We start from the raw sequence: 23,937 nt of genomic DNA, 5'->3' as shown, positions 1-23,937 counted from the left end.
CCCATCCTCCCTTTTAAAAACAGGATATTAGTTTTTTTGGGTTTGTCTAATATTTTCCCAGAAGTCTAGGGAAACAGCCCCCAATGATCTGAGCTGCCTGTTTGAAGATATACTGGAGAATAATGGTTTCCCCTTTTCTTCTGCCTTTCAGATCTAACACGTGTCTCCCTTGGCAGAATTTAACCTGGAACCATTTAAGGAAAAGTCCTCTGGAAAATAGAGTTCTAGGCTTTCTCCCCACAGTGCAGAGGAGAATGTAGAAAGGGGTGGCAATAAGGCTAAGTCGACCACTGACAAGGTGGCACACACTCCTGTCCTGTGAGGACCTGGGGATAGAAAGGCAAGAAGACAGGGAGCTCCTGCCCTCACGGAGCCTACCATCTCCAGGGAGATCTCTAAGCACTGTGAGGGAAGCGCACACGCGCACTGTCTCAGGGCACAGAGGCCTGAAAGACCACAAGGGGCCACAGCTGTGCAAAGGGCAGGATAGGGTGGGCTTGTGATTGTCTCGGTAGAGAAGCAGCCAGGGCAGTGGGCCCATAGCAGAAAAGAGCTGGGTGTATTTGAAAAGTGACACAAGGTCAACGTGACTGGACTTCGGTGGAGCTTGGTATCTTTTTAAGGTGGAGAGGATGGCAGAGGCTGGGTTGTGCTGGGTCTCATAGGACCTAGTGACGAGCTGGCATTTTGTTGTAGGTGAAATAGAAATGTTCCTACTCCATATGGCACCTTTGGGCAAATTAGAAAAAGGCATCCATTCCTCAAGGCGTTTCCATCTCGTTGGAAAACGGTTGTAAAATACTTTTATTAGAACAAGGCACTTTACTGAAATCTGCCAGAGAATATTTGTAATAAGTATAAAATTTTCAGTGCTCCAATGTGAAAGGACTCTTCCATAGCGTTGTTCTACTATAACTTGTACAATTGTAATTGGCAGCCCCAGTGGGGAGCCATGGAAGGGTTTCTGCAGGCGAGTGACACAATCCTATGTGGTCCCGAGTGGAGGGGAAAAGAGAGGAGGAGGCGTGTTTTAGAGGCAGATTCTACAATATGTTTGAGGAAAAGGGATAGGATGAAGGCGACGGAAGAGAGGATGGGATGGTGATGACTCGGCAGGTTTGCGGATTTCCACCTACATATGTTTTGTTTGAGGTTAGTATGCCGTCCCCCCCGCCCCCCCCATTCCTTGTCTATCCTAGGCATCTTTGGTATCTTCTCCACGTACCCAACAGCACGCTTAGCAAACAGTTGCTGTGGTATAAACGAAAAAGGGCAGATTTAACCTTACATAACTATCTTGCATTTTTCAGGTATGTGAAGTAGGTAGATGAGGTTTTGTGTCGCCAGAGATAAGTTTTGGAAAGACCAGAGTTCTAAGGCACAGAATAAAGCCAGTCGCTTAAAAGAAAGGGCTGCTAAGAAGAGTACCTGGGGGTATGCGGGTGTATTGCCACCGCAGCTCCCTCGGTTTCAAGAGGCAGGGGTTTTAGAGAAAGCAAATGGAAGATGTGACGGGCAGGATCGCCAAGGTAAGTGGAAACAGGAAACAAATATCTGCCTAGACGCCTTTGGGCATCTAAATCCAAAGCCTTTCCTTCCCGGCTGCGGAAAGTTCTTGAGTGCCGTGGGGATGCCCGTTCGGTGAGGAGGCAAAGGGGGCCTAGCCTTCCTTCCATTCGTCCAGTCTCCTACAAGAACTACGTAGAGAGATGAACAATCTTTTCCAAGAGCTCGCCGCAGCCAGGCGGGCCAGGTAAGGAGTCTCACCTGCACCCAAAGGGCGCCGGGGCACGCGGTCCCACACTGCGCGGAGGAACCAACCCCAGGCGCCGGCTGCCCAGGTGGGTGTGGCCTCCGCGGTGGCCCCGCCCCCTCGGGCGCGTCGCGCGGGGCGGCACGGGCGGGGCGAGGGAACAGGCAAGAAAGGCGGGGAGCGGGCGGTGTGGGTGTGCTCGTGCCCGCGCGCTGGCGTGTGGGCGGCGGCGCGCCCGTGCGCGCGCAGGGGAGCGGCCAGCGCCGGCGGCCGTTGTGGGGTTCGACTGGAGGGGCGGGGGAGTCACCTGCGAGCGGCTGCGCCGGCCGGCCGCCCGTCCGTCCTTCGCGTCTGGATCTGGCCGGCTGCGCGGGGCCGCGGCCGCGCACACCCTGGGAGGCCGGGGCGGGGAGCCGGCAGAGTCCGCGCCCGGCGCCTGGGACGAGGAGGAGTCGCACTTTCGCCGCCGCCCGCGCCTGGCCGGGTAGGTGAAGCCCGGGTTGGTTGTCCGCCGGCCCCTGGCGGGCCGGGAGAGGAGAAGCGAAACTTTCCGGGCGCTTCCCCCCGCGGTCCCTGGCCGTCGGCGGCGCGGGGAGGTGTCGTCGTCGCGGGCGGCGGCGGCCGACGCCATGTTGGGGTCTGTGAGAAACGGGGCGCTCCCGGGCCGCTCCCCTCGCGCTGGGGTCGGCCGGCGCCCGCCCGCAGGACGCCGCTGCCGCCGCCGGCAGGCTGCGGGGCCGCCCGGGGGTCCGCGCTCCGCGGGGCGGGGCCGGGCGGACGCGGGAAGGGGGCCCCGAGGTCGGGCGAGAAGTTGCGGGGCGTGAGGAGTAGGGATCCAGTCGTGGCCGGTGGCGTCTTAGGGCCCCAGCATCTCTCTGTCCAGAAAGTTTGCGAAGTCTGGGCGTCAGAGACGTTGTAACTGGAATAGCATATATTTATGTGACTTGGGGCAAAAAATGGCACCGTAGAATTTGCTCGGATAGGCGATGGCTCTTACACATTATTCATTTGGAGTCTTTTGAAGTTTCATGGTCTTTTGCCGAATTTATTTTTCCTTTTTAAAATCTTTTTGAAGGCCGAGAGCTTGCTGCTCCCGTGGCCTGAAGACCCTGTGTGCTTGTGCACCACAGCAGTCACTTATGTGCGCGAGGGAAGGGGGTAGGGTTACGGGGACGGAGAACTGAGCCCTTCTCTGTGATTCACGGACTCGCCAAGTGTGGAAGTTTTTAAATGCCTTCTTTGTTGTGTTTTAGTACGTTACTGAAGAGACTCATTAAAGAAAGATGTAGACACGAACGTTGACTGAGGGACTTAAAGATGTGTGTTGTTTTCTTAAACAATAAGGTGAAGTGATCTTGACATTGCGAAATTTTTTTCCGCTCCCTTCGGATCCTTGAAGGTGCGTGCCTACCATGTTTTGAGCATTTACCTTTTTCTGTACTCTGGTAGCTCATGGGATCCTCAGGTTGATTCAGAATTAACGAAGGCTTCTATTTTTATCTGTTCGGGTCCTGACAGCGCTGGAGAGGTGAAGAGTATTAAGTTACTTATTTGGAAAGCACATAGAATCGCCTCAAAAAGTAAAACTGATATACTGACCAAGGCATCGAAAAAGGTTCAACTTGAATTACCCCAGTAAATGAATGTATATTACTATTTTTAAATAAAGACATCTTCGCTTTAAAATTCTGTTAAATGAACTGAAGGACTCTTAACCACAAATAAGGTCAACCCTAAAACATGTTTTGGAGAATTTCTCTTCTTAATCTACAGGTAAAAATATAGCTTTTGCTCAGATTTGATTGCTAATTTCCTTAAATTCTTAAAAAAAAATTCTTTTTGCTTCATTGTCAAGTAAATGCCATTATATATGTTTGTTTTTCTGGGTGAAGAGTTCTCTAGAAATGAGGTGACAGCTAACTTCACACATCTAGCAGGCAAGCTGGTATTTAGCTGAGCTCTTATGACTCGGAAGCCTTCTCATTTTTCCTATAGCTAACTGTGTAGGATACATAACTCATTCCTGTGGAGCAGTCTCTGTCCACCTTGTTTGCTTTGTCTTTGCTGCTCTTTCCATCTTTAATTTTGCTCCTCAGTCTACTTATCTCCTAGAGAGCTGATTTACAAGGGTTCTTGTACTGAAATTTTTCCCCTTAAAAATACTCACTTAAGCTAACTATACTCTTTGAAAAGCCTTTTCTGCCCTGTTCTCCTTATCCCACCCCCTTTGTCTCCCCAGGAATTGGTTCGCTTCTCCCATGGCATCTCCATACATATTACGTTGACCTGCTGTGGCACCCCCTTGACAGCAGACATTGCATCGGGTCTGATTTGCCTCTCCCTCCCCAGTGTGCAGAGAACATAGCAGATGCTCAGGAAAGGTTTGAATGGATGAGTACACATATGCTCCTTGTAAATATACTTATTGAATTTCTTACTAAAAATTGCAGTTTCGATGGGCATAGTACTTAAATCTTCTCTAATCCTTTTTTTTTTAGTTTTACTTTGGTAACTCAATAAGTTTTGGCCTGGGGATACAGAACTTGCATGTTTATGAAATTTACAAGTAGATAATGGACTGAAGTATAATCAACAAAGCAGCAGCACCCCTGGTTCAACAAAAGGATAATCATAATTTTAAAGTGCAATTGAATTTATTTTCACTGGAGGGAGATAGAGTTAATGCCTGAAAATTTTGAAGGTCGTGTTTATACATTTAAGCGCTTTGATAGAGCAAATCTCATTTCTTTATCAATTATTGTTTTGTCAGAATTCTCTTAGAATTTTGTTTTAGAATGCCTCGCTTAATGGAAAGCATATAGAAATTGCTTTTCTATTGATAAGTTTATATTTGAAAACCAGCTTTGTACACAAGCTGCATGTTTCATAGCAATGTGCATATTGGCGTAACCAAATAAAATATACTTCATAGATATGCTTTCAGAGGGCTGTTTTAAGTTGCAAGATCTCTCTAGGTGAAGGTGTTCTGTAATTCTGTAACAAAATTATTGTAGAATTTAGGGTTAATTCCCTGCCCAAGATGACTTTCTCTTCAGTCAATCTATAAACCACAGACTGGTGTGCGCAATTTGGGAGGTCCTGAGAAGAGAAGGCATTCAAGAAGTTGCTATGAGTGCTCGAGAAAGCAAGTTGCATGTAGGGTGGACTGGAACAAAAAAAAACAATTCTGAATCCTAGTTCTGCTCCTTATTAGCTTGTGACTCTTGAACAAGTTTCTTCACTTCTGTAAGCTTCACTGCACTCATTTGTGAAATGGGCACAGAAATATTTGCCTCATAGTGTTGTGAGGATTTACTAAGCTGTTTGTGGAAGTGCCTGGTGCATGATATTCATATTCAGTAAGTTATATTAACAAATGAACAGAGTGGCAGTGAATTATATAGAATCATAGAATTTTAAAATTTTAAAAGGGAAGCAACTTTTAGAAATACCTAGTTTGGTTCTCAACCTTGGCTACACATTATAATTCCCTGAGGAGCTTTTTAAAAGTACTCATGCCTGAACACTACCCTAGAACAAATAAATGAGAATTACTGGGCTTGGGGTCAAAGCATAGGTAGTTTTGCGTGTTTTTTTTTTTTTTTTTTTTAAGCTAAGCACTCATGATTTTAATGTTCAGTGGGGATTGAGAACCATTAATTCAATCTCCCATTTCCTTATTCTCTTCATTTTGTGGTTGAAGAAAGTGCAGAGAGAGGTTAAGTGCCAGCTGAATTCCTATCAGTCAGGCTAGAAAGGATGTGTTTGCAGTGCAGGAAAGCGAAGTGCATAGAGGTTAAAGTAAAGTAACGCTTAGATTCGTTTCAGACCAGAAAGGCCGAATTTGGAACTGTAGTTCACTAACTCTCTGACCTTCACCTCCACTCTACATCAAAACCTACGTGGATGACGATGTTCTTTAACCTCGTTGTCATTCAGAACTACCTAAAGTCTTAACCACTGTGGCCAGGGATGGTGATTCAAGGGCCTGTTTTTCTATTTTCTATTTTTCATTATACTTGATGAACCAGCTTTTTGTCCTCATTACCACCTCCAGTCCCTCCCAGGCTGTTAGTTTCCTTCCTTCTTGCCAATCCTGAACTCTAGTTCATATTCCGTGAACTCACTAGCGCTGCATATAGGCCTCCTCTCCTTGACCTTTGCTGTGCATAACTGGTCAACTTGTAAATATCACCATTTACTTTTTCTACTTCTGTCCCTGCCCAGCACCCCTGAAAAGAGTCACAGCTGTGGTGACTGTTAAATATTTGTTTTCCAGCTGCCTGAGTACTAGTTGCTTTCTAATCCTTTTCCCATCCCAAAATGAGTTGACTCATTTTCTCTATTGTTTTTTCACTCTATTCAGGTTGCTAACCTCAATCTTGAAATGCTTGACTCTTAGCAGATGACCTTGCTTCCTTCTAAAATGATTAAGATTTTATAATGTGAATTTTCTATTTTCTTCTTTGCGTCAGTTTTTTCATCTTTTTTTTTCCTTTCCATTTTCGTAAGTGAAACTGCCTTTAATTCTTTATGGTTGTTTCATTTAAACAATACTTGGGGAAAAACCAAAAAGATTTTTGCATTCTTTGTTCATATTTTTATTAATTGTGTCTGTAACTTTATATTTACTTATTAAATTTATATTTTTCTAAACTTTCTTTGCATTTTATCACTTAATTAAAAAGCTTTTTTCTTTGTCTGTGAGAGACTATGTGTTCACAGAAAATAATTTAGGCGGTATCAAACTATTTTAGCCTAGTACTTGAGAGACAGCCGGTACTCAATTTTTGGTGTATATCTTTCCAGATTTTTTAAAAAAAAGTTTATATTGTGTGTGCTATTTAGAAACCTTTTTTTTTTTAAAGATTTTATTGGCTTTATTTATTTATTTATTTTTGAGAAAGATTGGCCCTGAGCTAACACCTGTTGCCAATCTTTTTTTTTTTTTCTTTTTTCTCCCTGAAGCCCCCAGTACATAGTTGTATATCCTAATTGTATGTCCTTCTAGTTCTTCATGTGGGATGCCGCCTCAGCATGGCTTGATGAATGATGAGTAGGTCCTCGCCCAGGATCTGAACCGGTGAACCCCGGGCCGCCGAAGTGGAACTTGTGAACTTAACTGCTGCACACTGGGCCAGCCCTAGAAACCCTTTTTTAATAAACTACCTTTTTAACAATTTTCCATATTAAATATTAATCTTTCTTCTCTCAAAAAGTGTCTAAAAATCCATTATATGGTTATGCCATAATTTATTTAACCAATCTCCTGTTGTTGACCATTTAAGTTGTTTCTGGCTTTTCAACATTATAGACAAAGCTACAGTGAAATTCTGTATGTCAACAACTTTGTACACTGGTCTAATTATTTTTTGCATATATTCTTGGAAATAGAATTGTGCAAAACTTTCTGAAGTGCTGATATTGCCAAAATGGCATTTAGAAAAGTTCTTTTCCCTCAAGAATATTAGTGCCCATTTCCCCCACATCTTAGAGAGGTGAATGGTACATTATTTTAATTTTAACTTTTTTGATTAGCACTGAGAGCCAACATTTTTCTATTTACTGGTCATTTTCATATGTTCTTTTGGAAATTGCCATTTGTATCGTATTTATCTTTTAGGATATTTTCCTTTTTTCTTATTGATTTACAGGAGCCCTTTATATATTAAAAATGTTGGCCCTTTATCATATGTTGCAAGTATTCTTTTTAACTTTAATGCTTTTTTCCCCTCAGTGTTGAAGTTTAAAAATTTTATGTAGTAAGATGTTTTCTTTTATGATGTTTGGCTTTTTCATTTTATATTAACCATTCCTCTCTGTGACTAGAAATTTAGTTTCTATTTTTCACTATTTAAAGCCAGAGAGAAAACTTATTATATACAGTATCCCACGTGCACCCCCCCCCCCCCATAGTTTATTTCTTGGGATAAATTTCTGTGGTTAAAAATTCCAGGGTCAAAGGTCAGTGCTTTCTGAAATATTTTATTATTTTTACGTTACCATTAGTCCCCAGTTTTTCCATGTTTCACTGCTTATTGTGACCATTTGGCTCAATAAGGTTGTGTTGTTTAGTCTCTGAGACTTGTGAAGTGTGTGAAAGCATGTTGAAAAGGTGCTGTGTGCTCTCTCCTCTGCCCTTCTTTCTTCTCTTGCTTCTCCTCCTCTTTCTAAATTAGATGTTCCTTGAAGTTGAGTCCTCTGCCTTCCTCTCTCTTCCACAGCATCAACCAGCATCTCTACATCGATGACGACTCAATCTCTTTCTAACCGGGAGCGCCCTGCTCATCCTTGTATTTCTGTTTGTCTGACAGATATTTGTCTTATGGATACCCTGAAGGTACTTTAAGATAAATGTGTCCCAAACCAGTTTCTTCTTCCTCCTGAAACAAAACTAGCATCTGCCCAGTGGCTTATGGGTAAACTTGTGAAGTCATCTTACACTTTAACTTTTCAGCCACATATTCAGTTCATTCCTAAATCCTATCTGCTGTACCTCAGTCATCTCTCTTATTTCTGTCCTTCCCTTTTATTTCTGCTGTCATTTATTGTCGCTCAGGCTTTTGTTACCTTTCACTTAGAGACTGTTGTAATACCCTTCTGACTTGTTTTTTTGCCTTCAATCTTGCTTCTTCAGTAGTCTCTCCAGTTCATCCTGTATACTGCTTCTGTATACTGATTAATATTTTCCTGTTTAAAAGACTTTGTCTTCCCATTGCCTGTATAATAAAGTCTGAACTCTTCAATCTGATGCTTATTGTCCTTTGCAGATTTCTGTTCTAGCGCCATACTTTCTCCTGGCCCTACCTCTTCCAGCCTGGGCTCAACTGTTTCCTCTCTGAGGAATATATTTATACACTGTCATCCCGTTTCTCTCTCCCTCTCCCCCAAATAGTTTGACCGACTACTTTTGCTTTAAGGCCCAGCTTGAATTTCTAGTCATTTAAGAGTTGTTCCTAGATGTTCCCCCTGGTAAAAATTACCTCCCAACTAAACTTTTTGGCCCTAGCCTTCATCACTCTATTTTTTCAAACGAAAAAAAAAAAAACATGTGTTTTGGTTTGTTTTTCTCTGTTCGTTTAGACCTCGAGTCTGCACATTTGAGTTAATCATATTCCTTAGTCCCTAGCACATTACGTGGGTACCAAACCTTTTTCTGGTTTTGTTTTGTTTTTTGCTTCCTTATTAATAACTCCCATCATCCTCTTTCCCGTAGAAACACGCTCAAATGTGTAATACATGAATTATATAGACTTGGGAATATGGCTGTCTTTATCCTCTTTCTCCTTCATAAAGATTGTTAATTTTGAGTACTTCTATCTTTTAATACTACTTTGTACAGAGTAAGTGGTCAATAAATGTTCGCTACTTGAAATTCATTGAAAATTATTATTGGTTTTACTAGCTTCCATATTGCTTAGTCTGAAAACCTAGGGATTTAATTTCAGCTTTACAGTGCTACAGTAGTTAGTCATGACGATTCTGAATCTGATCTAGCCTTTCTTTTCCTGTTGCAAACTTCAGACTCGCATGAACTTTCCCCCCGTAACAATTATCTTGCAATAATTTTTCACCAGGGTTCTGCTTTCAGTCTCTCCCTTCTCAGTTTATCTTTTGTTGTTTCCACAGTTATCTTAGAAAAATCCAGATCAAATCCTAGAAAAATCCAGATCAAATCAGGCCATTTCTTCCAAAAGCTTTAGAAAGAACTTTCAGGAACCAACAAGATCTCTTGTCTTATTTTTTCTCCTGTTTTTCTAGTAAATAACTCCCTCTAGCTTCTGCTGCAGCTGTACATGTCCTTTTTTTTACACATTTTTACTTGCAGAGCTTTGTGCCTTTACTTAGCATTTTTTGCCATTTGAAGTTCCACTTACTGTTCAGAACCTGTTTCAAGTGTTCAAATGTTATGTTCTCCAAGCCATGCCTTCATTCTTTCCGTTTTTGCTTCCTTACCACTTGGTTAATATTTTTATTATACTGCTTATTCCATTGTGCTTTGTATTCAAACCTTGTGGTACATGTCTTAATTCCCAGTGTCTGGTTCATTCTTGTTTCCTCTAACACAAAGCATAAAGCCTTGAGTGTAGTGAGCAGATTGTAACTGCTTTGAAAAATACTAAAGAGAATTTGTTAGGGATGTGATGGGGTAACCAGTTGTACAGAGTATTTTAGTTGAGCTTTACCAGCTTTATTTTTCAAATATTATACGGTGTTTCTTTACAGCTGTCAGCACTGTACAGCTGCCCCTGTACAAACACTTTTTGAAATGATGCAGTTCTTTATCTGAATTTTGTTGATGATGAAAATATGCACACATCATCATTTTTTATTTGCTAACTAAACAGCTGTGCGTTTTGGCAAGAGAAGAAGAAATCATTTTTATATATTATCATGAGATTGAAATTTTTTAAAAAACAAGATCTGCCATGCTCAATACTTAAAATTCATCATTAGATACTATAGTTAAATGGACCAGAACATTTGCTTGTAAATTTAAAATCTCTGGGGCTGGTGAAGCCGTTGATATGTGGGGCGTGGTTCCTGTTTTCTGTGAAAATTAGTTATAGACATCAAAAATGAAGTCTTTGATTTTTGTCGAACTCCACGTCAAGAAGCTGTTGCCACTTTTAACTGCTGGTCATATTTAACTCAGTGTATATTGATAGTTTGTATTTGCAAGCATTTTTGTAGGTGCTGTTGGGAATACAAAGATAATTTTCTTGTTTTCAGGAACCTCCAGATCTGTTGGGGATTAGCAGATACACAAATCTTCATAAAACATCATAGAATGTAAGTGCATTAAAGTGGTACAGATAAAACAGAATGAGGATTTAAAGGTGAAACAGTAGCTGGCTGTGAGGCTGCTGAACTGACTGCATCTTGAAGGACTGGTAAGATTTCAGAATAGCAAGGGAGGGGAGAACATATTGAGTTCAGAGGTAGCGGAGGAAGCCTAGAGCGTATTCTGGGAATACCTAGTAGTCTTGTTTGACTATAACAAAGAGAACATATGGAAAGAGGTAAAGCTGGAAAGATAGATTGGAACAGGCTGGGGCTTGACTGTAAAGGTCTTTGAATACTAGGTTAAGGATTTTGGGTTTAATTCGATTAGCCAGAGAACCTTTGGTTTTTGAATAAAGAATTATCTGATCATAGCAGTAGTTAAAGAATGCAGTCATGTGTTGCTTAACGATGGGGATAACTTCTGAGAAATGCACCGTTAGGCGATTTCATAGTTGTGCGAACATCATAGAGTGTACTTATACAAACCTAGATAGTATAGCCTACTACACACCTAGGCTATATGATACTAATTTTATGGGACCACCGTCCTATATGGTTCATTGTTGACTGTATTGATCTTGCCTTATGTGTTATGGTTTAAATGCTAGTTAAAGACTGGAGAGAGGACTTGTTTAAAAGTTGAGGTCCATATTCTTCCCCTCTCTCCTACCTTTCTAAAGACCTTTTGTAACTCCCAGTGTGGCTGTTCTGGTTTTCCAAATTAATTTTCTAACTATGGCTTAGTTGTTCTTGTATACCATAGTGAGTTTCTCTATCAAGCCTAACCTGTTTGAAACTGTTAGTACTGGCACCCTAAATTAGTCACAACTTTACTTTTCACTTCCCTTTAGTATTTGAAGAATCATTTTGAGCATATTTTATACTTATTACCATGTGTTTTAATTTTTTTTTCTTATTTTATCAGTGGCTTTCCCCAAATACATAATAAGGTCCACATGAGTGAAATAGTTCTAGAATATTTATTTCTGAAGGTAGCAAAGTATAATGGAAAGAACATTTTTACAAAAACTAGCTGTGAGACCATGGGATGCTTAACTAGTCCATGACTTAATTTACTTTTTTGTAAAATGGATGTAATTATCACTTAACAAAATTGAGATTGTTAAACAAAATAGTAAAATGTGGACATGCCTAGCACATGTGTAGGTGTTGAGTAGATGTTTTTTCTTTTTTCATTTCTTGGCTAAGACTATATAGTAACACATTTGAGTCTGCTGTTCAGTAATAGGCATATTTGGTGCCTAGGAGAGATTTTTAAAAAATTACTATGGCTTCTCTCTAAATGTGATGCAAAATTTTGAAGTTTCAATTCTTCTCAATCCAGCTTTACATGGGTTTAAAATTAAAACATTAAAGCTTCTTCCTTTTTTTTTTCTACCTAAGAAATAAACTTGTTTCTTTTATCACTACTGATTTCTACAATACATATTGAGTAGTTGGTTTGCCACAGTGGCAGAAATCCTACTGGAAAGGGGAGGAAAAGACTTTGTCTCTTCTTGTTGATGGAATAAGTAAAGTTTACTAAAACTTCAAATTTAATTTGCTAAATTTTCCAGTAGTTTTTCTTTTCTTTATCATCCTAATATTTTATTGAAAGTCTTACCTAGAATTCCCTGATGATTGTTGTGCTTACGAAACTGTAAAACTTTTGAAATTAAGAACTGTCTTGTCCTTTGCATATGGTGGGCACTCAGAATAATTGCTCGTTTGACTTAGGTGGTTTAGGAGAGGGAGTGGTTTGCTCTGATACTTAGACATTTGCCCAGGGAGGATGGACCTCTGAGAGCTTGTTGCCTTTTGCTTTTACCTTTTCTTTCTCCACGTTCCTGTTTGTCTCTCTCTTTCCTTCTACATTTTGTAAAATCTCAATTCAGCAGTAACACAGATTTTAAAATCTTGATTGATATTAAGACAGTCAAAACTTTGATCAAAAATTAGTTTATAGGCAAGTGAGGCTTGCAGTAAACCAGAAATATGGCCCATTTACTATCAAAGTTCATTATTTTGAGGACAAAAAGGGCTTTACAGATTATTTTATGCAAGGTGGTGGCTGCTGCTGCTGCTTTTTTTTAGAGCAGATAAGTAATCTCTGTAAAATCTCTCATTCACTGCCCGAGCTGAGATTAGAATCCAGGTCCTTTTGGTTCATGGTTCATTGGTTTTTCCAGTATAACGCACAGTTGAATACTGAAGCTCACTGATATCAGATGTCATGGATACGTGTAAGAAATTAATTACACGATTTTTCATTTTAAACTCACTTGGAAGGATGAGGTAAGAAGTATTGATTTTCAGTAAGAAGAACTGGGCCATGGTATTCTGTGACAATTGGGCTCTCTTCTCAATTGTAAATAGTATTCTGTCTCTTTTTTTAAAAGAGTTTTTCCCTCTTCTAATATTACGTTTTTAACAGGTGGTAGACACTCCACTGAAGAACATACTACTTTAGAAACAAAATGTTACCAAAAGACTAGGATGTAGCTTGCACGGTTCAATGCAGTGCTTGTCTACAGTTGTGAAGGAGATGACTTGAAACTTTTGGATTGTTTAATTTTTTTTAATTGGTGTATAAAGCTGGCTTCCTGAAAGTTGAGAGTTTTTTTTGGTATGTTTTTACTATAGTTCTTACATTTTTAACTATGAATTAGGGCTGCTAGATACTATTTGCTGGACAAGACGACGAAGTCAGTTGGAAACATGTTGGAATTTATAGAGTTCTGTGAAAAAAACAAAACACAGAAATATCAGTAGTAGTAAGTAGTTAGGAAATATAATGTACAAAGAGATTAAATTCAGATTCAGAATAGCAACAAAAAGTATAAAATACCTGGGAAGCTACTTCAGAAATGTAACAATCTTGTGAGAAGAAACCTATAAAATAACTGGGGCACAAAAGATTTGAGACCTTGGAAAGAGAGTCTATCAGCTTTGGCTAGGGATACTCAAAACTATAAAGATGTTAATTTATTCCAAATTAATTTATGGGTGTAATATGAGTTCCATCAAAATTTCAGTGGATTTGTCTGTTTATTCTTCCACTTATTTATTGTAATTTAAAAATGGTTTTGAATCTTAGTTGCACATTAGAATTACCTGGGGAGCTTTAAAATATTCCAGTTCCCAGGGACCAGCCCTGTGTCGTAGTGGTTGGTTTCACATGCTTCACTTCTGTGGCCTGGGGTTCGCAGGTTTGGATCCCGGCTGTGTACCTGTGCACTGCTCATCAAGCCATGATTCGGCGGCATCCGATGTACAAAGTGGAAGAGGATGGGCCTGGATGTTGGCTCAGAGCCAATCTTCCTCAGCAAAAAAAATTAAATAAATAAATAAATATTCCAGTGCCCAGGCCATACCCGACATTCCCCGGACCAATAAAATCAGAATATCTGGGGGAGGGATCTAGGTAGACATTTCAGAACTATTAGACAAGTCAGAAGATGACGGGAAAGAAACAGCAACACTTAAACTAACAATAATAGTGAATCATTGTAAGTACAAGTGAAATCTCAGACATCATCAGTCTTCAGATGATGACTTTTAGATGTTTACTCATTCTGAGTTTGAGAAAACAATATTCCTAAAGACAAAAATGGAAATATTACAGATTTGTGCATGATAACTTATGAGTGGTTTGTTGCATTATTCAAAGGACGCTGCTATTTTGGATATATATACCTTCAATACCAGCGAAATACGGAATAAGAAATTTGCTGTATTTAAATTTTTATAAAGATTCCTCTTAAAGTTATTGTTTTTTTTTTTTTTTACTGTCCCCTTATTTCTGTAAATTAGTCATAAAATGGCTTAAAATATTAAAAATAAATAAAAAGGGTATTTTGGACCCAGATAGTAAATTGGGATGACTTTTTTTCTGGTGTACTGAAGGTTAAAGCTCCCCTGTGATTCCAGTGTGCAGCTAAGGTTGAGAACTGTCCTTCATCTGGACAAGTAAACAGATTAGGTAAATCATTTTTGAAAAGTTAAGTAATGGGGGATAGTCTAGACTAGTTCTACCAGATACTGACACAAGAATTACAAAACAGATTAATGGGGTAGACCAGACAGCCCAAAAGCAGATTTTAGAATATATAAAAATTTAATATGGTAAAGAGAGTGTTATAAGTCAGTAGATTAGATAATTAATAAGAGCTAACCACTTGCTGACTACTTGCTAAACATTTTATATGCATTTCTCATTTAATCCTCCCCCTGACATAGCTGCTGCTATGATTCCCATTTACAAGTGAAGAAACCTGAGGCCACACAGTAGCTGGTGATTCTGGAACAGTTATCTCTTTTGGAATGCAAATAGTTGAAAAGAAGAAAGGAATTTTTACCTGTGCCAGAATAATTCAAGTGGATAAAAGAATTAAATGTAGGGCCGGCCCCGTGGCTTGGCGGTTAAGTGCGTGCTCTCTGATGCTGGCGGCCCGGGTTCGGATCCCGGGCGCACACCGACGCACTGCTTCTCCGGCCATGCTGGGGCCGCGTCCCACATGCAGCGACTAGAAGGATGTGCAACTATGACATACAACTATCTACTGGGGCTTTGGGGGGAAAATAAATAAATAAATCTTTAAAAAAAAAAAAAAAAAGAATTAAATGTAAAATTCATGTCATAAAACATAGATAATAAATAGGTGTATCTGATATCTGGTTAAGGGAAGCTTAGGAGTCATGGAAGAAATCACAAAGGAAAAGATCTGTAAGTTTAACTTCTTAAGAAAGAAAACTGCTTCTATGTCAAACACCATAAACTAAATTATAGATTAATATACTAGGAAAAGCAAAGAAATAAATGGGTTAATAGCCTTTATGTGTAAAACACTCATACAGATTAATAACCCCTAAGTATATGGACTTAGAAATACAAGTGGTTAATAAACACATTAGAAAGTGGTTGGCCTTGCTAGGTAGCTATGAAATAAAACATTCAATTAAATTAAGAGAGTACTATTCTTTCCTGTCTTAGGACCTTTGTCCCTAGTATTAATTCCTTTGCATGACTGACTCTTTATCCTTTAAGACCCAGTGTATAGCACCACTTCAGGGAGGCTGTTTTGAACTACTCAATAAGTAACTTTTTCCCTGTATCTTGGCATCCTACCGATTTCCTTCTTTGCACTTCACCTTTCGGAAAACCACCTGTTTGTTTACTTACTTGTTGTCTTTGTCTTCCACTAGATTCTAAGCTCTGAGAGGAAAAAAAACATGTGGTGTCTAGAAAGTGTTCAATAAATAATTGCTGAATGGATAAATAATAAAAGAGAAGTGAATGAGTTGGATAAAATGAGATACCCTTTTTTAAATCTATCCTGTTTGTTGAAATTTTTTAAGAAAAATACTCTGTGAGACAAGATGGGATGGGTACAGTCATTGTGCTGCCTGGTAAATTGGTGTTACCTTTCAGAGTGGAAATTTTGTAAAAGGTAGCAAGAGCCTTCAACATTCATGCCTTTGACCCAGTAATTTTACTTCTTGGAATCTGTCCTAAAGAAGTCATCTCTGCCAGAGGATGGGCAAGTTTTCTTCCTAGCTCTTCCTATAGTCACTGATATTCCTTCTTAGAAAAGGAGACAGCAGTCCAATTTGGCCACGTTTTATAGCTGTCTTTGGCTTCCCCTTTCTGCGCCCCTCAATGAGTAAGATGTGCGAAGGACTCAATCCTTGGCTAGGTCTGGTAATCTTGTATTCTAATACTCGCACAAAAGTCATCTGAGAGTTCATACTACTTGGGGAACCTCAATGTGCTGGTGGTAAATTTGGATTTGGGCTGTGGGGGAAGGCAGAGAGGCCCCGCTTAGCCTCTGAGCCAAAGGATGGTGCACTAATCCAGTTTACCAAAGAACCTTGCTCTGGAGTATCTAGCAGTCATCCAGATAAGAGTGGTACTTTGATTTCCCTTTGTATTCTCCTCATCCCCTGCTGTCCCCTCCTCAACCATCTTTTTCGTGTGTGTGTGTGTGTGTGTGTGTGTGTGTGTGTGTGTGTGTGTAGGGCATTTGTGTATTCCTCAGTTTTCTAGCTCAGTGCTTTCCTTCTTTTTCATGTCAGACACATACAGAAAATATTGCAGGACCAACAGGGATAATGGAAGGTGCTGCTTAAGGCCAAAGGCTTAATCTTCATGCTCATTGTTTCTAAAATATAGGTCACAAACCATTAGTGAAATCAATCAGGTGGGCTGCAACTATCATTAAAATAAGTGAAGATAATAGAATACATTATTCATAGTTGAAAGAATTATATGAGTATGTGTTTGTAACCTTGCCGTATGAGATGTATTTCTTATGTGGGTCACTGTCAAACTTTGAAAGCTATTTGTTCTAGCCAAATACCGATTGATAATGCCCCAAACTTCTCTTATGTTGCATCATTCTTAAATAGAGGGACAGATTTATGAACAGAGATTCAGGCTTAATATATTGCAAAATTGAAACAATGAAACATTATCAGGAGACTGCCTAAATAAATCATGATGACCTATCCTTTCAGGTTTGCTCAGATTAGTATTTTCTTATCTTTCTACAGTATTTGTGGGTTTGTAGTGAAGGTCCAGAGGTTAGCCATAGCTTTCTTAGTTCTTATAGAGTCAGTGGAGACTTAAGGAATAATTAGTGTACCATAATATGCTGGTTAGAGCACAGAGGACTTGGGTTTAAGCCCCAGTTCTCTGACAGCCTTGGACAGGGTACTTAACTCCTTTATGTCTGTTTACTCATCTATAAAATGGCGATAATAATGAGTATCTATTATTATAAGTTTGCCCTGAGTAGGAAATGCAGTAAGGTGTGCACAGTGCTCAGCTCGGTGCTTGGGCTCCCAGTGAGTAGAGTTAATTCCAGGCTGTTTGCCTCTTACGTTATTGAATCTCTCTCTTTGTGCCTTAATTTCAAACTTCAGCTCACGTTTCAGCTATATTATTAGATGCTTCTTGGGGAGATAAAAACTTCTGTAGTTGCTTCACAGGAGTTTGAGACAGTTAAAATCAGAAAATGATAAATGTGAAAAGCACCACTCAGGTTTGTGGTGGTATTAATTCCAGTAGTAGCAATAGTGGGAAACCTGTTTGCATTGCGTATGAGCTGATTAATAACTGGATGTCCAAATGAGTAGAATTGACAGTTGATTCAGATGGAATAAATAGATACTTTCACTTCTCTAAAAGTGCCAGCCTCTTTCCTGCCTCAGGACCTTTGCAGTTATTCCTTTTGCCTAGAATATTCTCCCTTGTCCCCACCCCTCATATTTGCATATCTAGTTCCTCCGTATCAGCTGAAACAATACCACTTTAGAAAGGCCTTCTCCGACCATCCAGTCCGAGGAGCTCTCAGTTGGCTTTTTAAAAATCACTCTAAAATTTCATAACATTAATTGCTTCTTGGTTCTTGATTTTGTTTTCTGTTTTCTCCCTCCCCAACTGGGGTGTAAGCCTTGAAGAGCAGGGACCTTGCCTGGGTTGTTGTTTATTTTTTTTCCTTCACTTAGATCACTGGCTAACAAAATAAATACTTGTTGACTGTTTGAATATAATGTAAAGTGTGAAAAATTATCCATAATTGTACTTCCCAGAGATAAATAATCTGTGTTGATACTATGGTATATAGTTTTCTAATTTTATTTTTTGGGCACGTGCTTACATATTTACAAGTGTCTATGGTTATGCATTTACACCATATTTCATTGAGTCTAAAGATGAACATGTTTTACCATATTTTATATCTCTGAAATTGGGATGTCATATAAACAGGTATGCCATGATTTAATTGGCAGCATTTTTCTTAGTGGCACCTAAAATGGTTATGTCTTAAAATCTGTAGCATCTTAGATTTGATGAAATGTGATATATATTTGAAACAAAAATGAGATTATGATGTTCAACTCTTTCCCCACCTAGGTATTTTGAGCATTTTCCCATATAACTATATTTAGATCTAACTCATTCTTAACAGATATCTAGTGTATTATTAGGGGTGTATCGTAAATTGTTCAGGTAATTCCTCTTGGTGGACATTTGGAGCTTTTTCCAATTTTTTTTCTGTTACCAACTGTGCTGTGTTGAATATCCTTGTACATATCTTTATGCACTTGGGTCACATTTCTTCTTTTTTTGTGTGTGTGTGTGTGAGGAAGATCAGCCCTGAGCTAACATCTGCCAATCCTTCTCTTTTTTTTTGCTGAGGAGGACTGGCCCTGGGCTAACATCCGTGCCCATCGTCCTCTACTTTATATGGTACGCAGACACAGCATGGCTTGCCAAGCGGTGCGTCGGTGCGCTCCTGGGATCAGAACCAGCGAACCCCGGGCCACCGCAGCGGAGTGTGCGCACTTAACTGCTTGCGCCACCCGGCCGACCCCTCACATTTCTTTTGATTAAATACCTAGATCAGTGGGTACACATTTTCTGTGGTATATAAGGGTGTCTGTTTTCCTATATCCTCAGTAGTACTGCACCTTAGGAAATGTTTTAAATTTTTGTTAATCTGATAAGTGAAAAAATATCATATTGTTTTATTATCATTTTTTAAGTTATGAATGAGCATCTTTTCAAGTTTATTGGCTGTTTTTATTTCCTCTTCTGTGATATACTTGTGCATAGGACAGTAGACCTTTAATGGGCTGGCACACTTGCCCTAATTAGAAAGAGAAGCCATCACAGTTTGGAGCTATGCATTATCATATTAATTCTTGGAAATAACTTTCAGGGCAGAGCCCACACTTGTGAAGGGCAAGAGGGCTTTAGAAGACCCAAGATTGGAGGAGAGACAGAATTCGAGAATTATCAGAATTATGTCCTTTATAATGGAGGCCAAGAAGGGCTACAGTATTATCAGTTCGTGAGCTGAATCCTGAAACTTCCACTATGTTGTTAGTCTTGGAACTTTAAATGCTCTTCTTCTCTTTACTGTGATTTGGTTATAGTATAGTAGTATTAGGTTAGTAGGTCTGAATTAGGGCACACCTCTGGGACTTGAGTGAAGTCAATATTGGATCTAGAGATTAAATCTGTGATCTTTTAAGATTAGATTAATATGAGTTTTTTGCACATTGCCAAAATGTTCTTGTCAACATTTTTGAGCACCTTTGCTATGTCACATGGTGTCAGTTTAAAGATAGATATCAAATGGTCTGTGCCTTTTAGGTTCCACTGCAGCCTGTGGAGGAGACAGATTTCAGTCCTTTGGTAAGAGTGAAGCTAGAAGGTACATGGAATATGAAGAGCACAGAGGAAGGTGTTGAGTCTAATAGAGTTTAAAGAAGGCTTACTGAAATAGATATGATAACCTAAACTGAGTCTTGCAGGATGAGTAAGAGTTAGCCGGTAGGGTAGTAAGTAGTGAAGGATGCAACAGCGTGAGAGAAGACGTGGGTGGATGAAATGGACTGCAAGTAGTAGGGTATTCTTAGAATATAAAGTTTGAAGTGAAGAGTGACTTAGGATAAGTCTAGGGAGATAGACAAGAACCAGATAAGGAAGGGCCTTAAATGTCATGCTAAAGATTTTGTAGGTTAAGGGGAGGCATTTTGAGTAAGGGCCTGATCAAATTTGCATTTGAGAGATCATTGCCTGAAGACAGCTTTGGGGGGCAAGACCAACAGTAAGGAGACGTGTCGGGAAACAGTTCTGGGTATTCCAGGTGAGAGAATTAAGGCCATTGCTCAGTAGTAATAGCTTATTGGAAAAATCATGGTCATTTCCCTTAATTTATATAATATTTGGCCCTCTTGTTCAGAATCCCTCTGAGATTAAATTTCATGGAACTGGGTTTATTATTTTGCAGAGATGACTTATATTCATTGTCCAATTGTTTGTTGTTCCTTTATGTCTGTAAGAAGTTTACACTTTTATAAATACCTGCTTAACTAGTGTGGTGCTATAATGTAAATGGTTAATAAGTGTTTTTGATGATTATAAAAATTAGGTGATGTTAGCCCTTATCGTATGCTTAGTGATTATCTTAGAGGTAAACAGTTTTGGAGCATTTTGCCTTTGGGTAAAAGTAATGACTTATTAGATTAAATTTAGGTTATATAGTTTCTTAATTTATATGAATTTATAATTTCTATGTGCTAATTGGTTTTTCTTTTTTTTTTTAAGGCTATTAGCAAAAAAAGATGGTGGATCGCTTGGCAAACAGTGAAGCAAATACTAGACGTATAAATATAGTAGAACACTGTTTTGGAGCAGCTGGTCAACCCTTAACTATACCTGGACGGGTTCTTATTGGAGAAGGAGTATTGACTAAGTTGTGCAGAAAAAAGCCCAAAGCAAGGCAGTTTTTCTTATTTAATGATATTCTTGTATATGGCAATATTGTCATCCAGAAGAAAAAATATAACAAACAACATATTATTCCCCTGGAAAATGTCACTATTGATTCCATCAAAGATGAGGGAGACTTGAGGAATGGATGGCTTATCAAGACACCAACTAAATCATTTGCAGTTTATGCTGCTACTGCCACCGAGAAATCAGAATGGATGAATCACATAAATAAATGTGTTACTGATTTACTCTCCAAAAGTGGGAAAACACCCAGTAATGAACACGCTGCTGTCTGGGTTCCTGACTCTGAGGCAACTGTATGTATGCGTTGTCAGAAAGCAAAATTCACACCTGTTAATCGTCGTCACCATTGCCGCAAATGTGGTTTTGTTGTCTGTGGGCCCTGCTCCGAAAAGAGATTTCTTCTTCCCAGCCAGTCCTCTAAGCCTGTGCGGATTTGTGACTTCTGCTATGACCTGCTTTCTACTGGGGACATGGCCTCATGCCAGCCTACTAGATCAGACTCTTACAGTCAGCCACTGAAGTCTCCTTTAAATGATGTATCTGATGATGATGACGATGATGATAGCAGTGACTAAGGACATATTTTGAAATATTTAATTGGGTGTGACTATCTAAAAAATCAGCTTTGAGGGGAATGTAAAATTCTGAGCTCTCTCACTTTTGCTCTAGCCATGAATTTGCCTGAGAAACTTTTAACCTATGTGCCTCAATATATCCTATAGAAAATAGGTCCTGTCATCGTCCCCCTCCCCACCAACTCCGCACTCTTCTACAGGGATAGACTATTGAAAATATATCAGATAAATATTTTGTTTCTTATTCTTGTTTAATTCTAGATTATTTTCTTGGAAGGTTGGGGAAAGATGTTTATTTAACAGATCATGTACTACATTGTTGTTTATTATATGTTCTGTTACGTGGAAAAACTGAGCAAAGAATGATGGAAAAAGGAGTGTAATGTGGTTAGTTAATAATATTAGCTTTTTTTTTAAACCTTCCTATCTAATGGTTAAGACACCAGTAACAAAAATATATGCTTTGGAAATCCTTTGTTTGGCTTTTTCATATACCAAATGGTGCCTTATCACAGTAGCACTGTTACATGAAATAAGCCCCGACTTGCTCACTTTTCATTTTGTTTTAAAAATACACTGGTGCTCTTTGAGGTGATAAAATGAGTGTTGGTGAATGGATGTAATTGGAAAATACTTCTCATCCAACAGCTACCAAGTACTGAATTTAGAGGTTCTTCATTCTATATGAATATTTTCCATATAAAATAGTTGTGATTATATTTTGTTTTATAGGTACCAAATTATAATTTGTCAATACATATTTTAAATAGGTTGTCATTATTAGGAATTTGGTTTGAAATTTATCAAATATAGAATGGTCATATTGCATTAATTTCTACTTTTAGTAAGACATTTGTAGATAAAAATTCATCTGATTTAATATTATTTCTAAAATGAAAAATCTTATGAAACCTTTGAAATTAAATAATCTCTTAAAACAAAAAAATCCCATAATAGAGCACAGATCTACTTAGGCTGAATATTTGGAAGAAATAATGTGTAAGAAAGGTCAAGACAGACCAGTTAAGTTTGACTAGACTTCATACCTGTAGAAGTGTTATCTATTTCGGTGTGAAACTATCTTGAATTTACAAATATAGTGTTATATTTTATAAAGTTTTGTAAAGTCCCAAACAATATTTCTATTTTTATAAAACAATTGTATGTTTAATCTGTTTCTGAAATCATTTTACAATCTATGGAAATGGAGTAGCAATTGATCTTTCTAAATTGTGATCTTTATTGAGTCAGTGTAGATTGCTTATGAGAAGTGGCAGTTTTTCACTCTTCGCTTCTGAGGCAGCCATTAGGTTGAAGGTATATTTATGATATAAAACGTGATGCATTTTGCACAACTCTCCATTTGTATGCTGCAAATAACTACAGTCTTTCAAATATGAAAAATCAGTCTAAAGTTTGTTTTAAATATTAAATTCTTTTGTTTTTAAATATTTAAATCTGAACATATTGCAAATGTCATAAGAGTTGATTCAGTAACTTGTGCTGGAGGGTTCTTTGGTTTGGTTAAGGCGTTAACTTTACTGTTAAATTGTGAAAGCTCCTGAGATATATAGATCTCCCTGTAGGAAATGTGAAAGAAAGGCACAGCAGGTTTTTTGTTTGTTTTAATATCAGATGGACATTTGTTTCTAAGCAATATATACATATAATCAATCAACATATCTGAAAAGGACCATGAAACCTGAGAAGTGCTAATGGAGACTTCCTGGTACACGGGAACCATGGGGATGTTCTGAGATATTTGCATTGTCAACCTCTATTGACTCTGTTTTTACAATAAAAAATATTTTACAACTCACCTTCTCTTTTGTGCATATCATGACTTGATTTTTTCCCCCTTGCTGAGGTAATGGAAGTGGTTAAGTGTGTTTTGCCTCATTCAGCAGCTGTGAGTGCCTTCTATGTGCCGGGCATTGTTCTAGGCACTGAGGGTAGAGCAGGGAACAAAATTCCCTCCTTTTCATGGAGTTTACACGCAAATAGAATCCAAAGTTGTGTTTCTTCCAGAATTTTTTAAACTTTTATAAATCTTCATTATAAGGAAACCTGCAATGATTTTGGTGCTGATTTCTCATGCCATTCCTATTGAATGAAGTTTACTTGGACTGTACTGGACCACCAATATACCGACCAGATTGGTAACTGTTGGTGTAAAGGGAGCAAGGTTTTGTAGACACCAAGGAAAAATAGTAAATTGAATATACCTTAATACAGGAATTCATGCCCCTGGGTCAAGTGCATAAAGTGGCCATAGTTAATATAAAGCATTTGTTTATATATCTTTGTCACCTTTATGATGAAGTTCTTATAAGTAGGTAGTATTAAATTGTGTAACTTAAGAGTCTTGAAAGGTCCCAGTACTTGAGCTGCAATCTCCTTTCTCTTGGATATGCTAATTTTCTCAAATACACACGTTGTAGATTTAAAAATATGGTAACAACTACATATCCACAAGTATTAGATTGCAATACATTTTACAAGATAAAATT

General features: G+C 38.8%; 1 protein-coding gene and 1 long non-coding RNA gene across 11 annotated transcripts in view; one reads left to right on the top strand and one right to left on the bottom strand.

Moving 5' to 3' along the window:
• Positions 1–2,029: 2,029 nt before the first annotated feature.
• PLEKHF2 (pleckstrin homology and FYVE domain containing 2) lies at positions 2,030–23,246 on the top strand. 10 transcript variants are annotated; one of them, XM_087447619.1, is made up of 6 exons: positions 2,031–2,237; positions 3,007–3,152; positions 3,272–3,526; positions 3,993–4,165; positions 10,487–10,546; positions 20,661–23,246. In XM_087447619.1, the coding sequence occupies exon 6, from the start codon at positions 20,678–20,680 to the stop codon at positions 21,425–21,427; it is 750 nt and encodes a 249-aa protein (XP_087303745.1). In that variant the 5' UTR covers positions 2,031–2,237; positions 3,007–3,152; positions 3,272–3,526; positions 3,993–4,165; positions 10,487–10,546; positions 20,661–20,677; the 3' UTR covers positions 21,428–23,246. The 10 variants fall into 10 exon arrangements, with proteins under 10 accessions (XP_087303750.1, XP_087303751.1, XP_087303749.1 ...); XM_087447624.1 differs by lacking the exon at positions 10,487–10,546 and having other exon boundaries at positions 2,030–2,237; XM_087447620.1 differs by lacking the exon at positions 3,272–3,526.
• Positions 11,444–23,937, bottom strand: part of LOC147914014 (uncharacterized) — a 44,839-nt gene continuing 32,345 nt past the window's right edge. Inside the window, exons 2-3 of the long non-coding RNA XR_015555980.1 lie at positions 13,655–13,857; positions 11,444–13,278 (exon numbers count right to left, since the gene is read on the bottom strand). This is a non-coding gene — a long non-coding RNA (uncharacterized LOC147914014). The remainder of the gene's footprint in view (positions 13,279–13,654; positions 13,858–23,937) is intronic.

Source organism: Ceratotherium simum, chromosome 23, assembly GCF_057802395.1.
Source record: "Ceratotherium simum simum isolate JZ-2026a chromosome 23, ASM5780239v1, whole genome shotgun sequence".
In the NCBI taxonomy this organism is placed as follows: Eukaryota; Metazoa; Chordata; class Mammalia; order Perissodactyla; family Rhinocerotidae; genus Ceratotherium; species Ceratotherium simum.
This window is presented reverse-complemented; position numbering and strand designations above follow the sequence as displayed.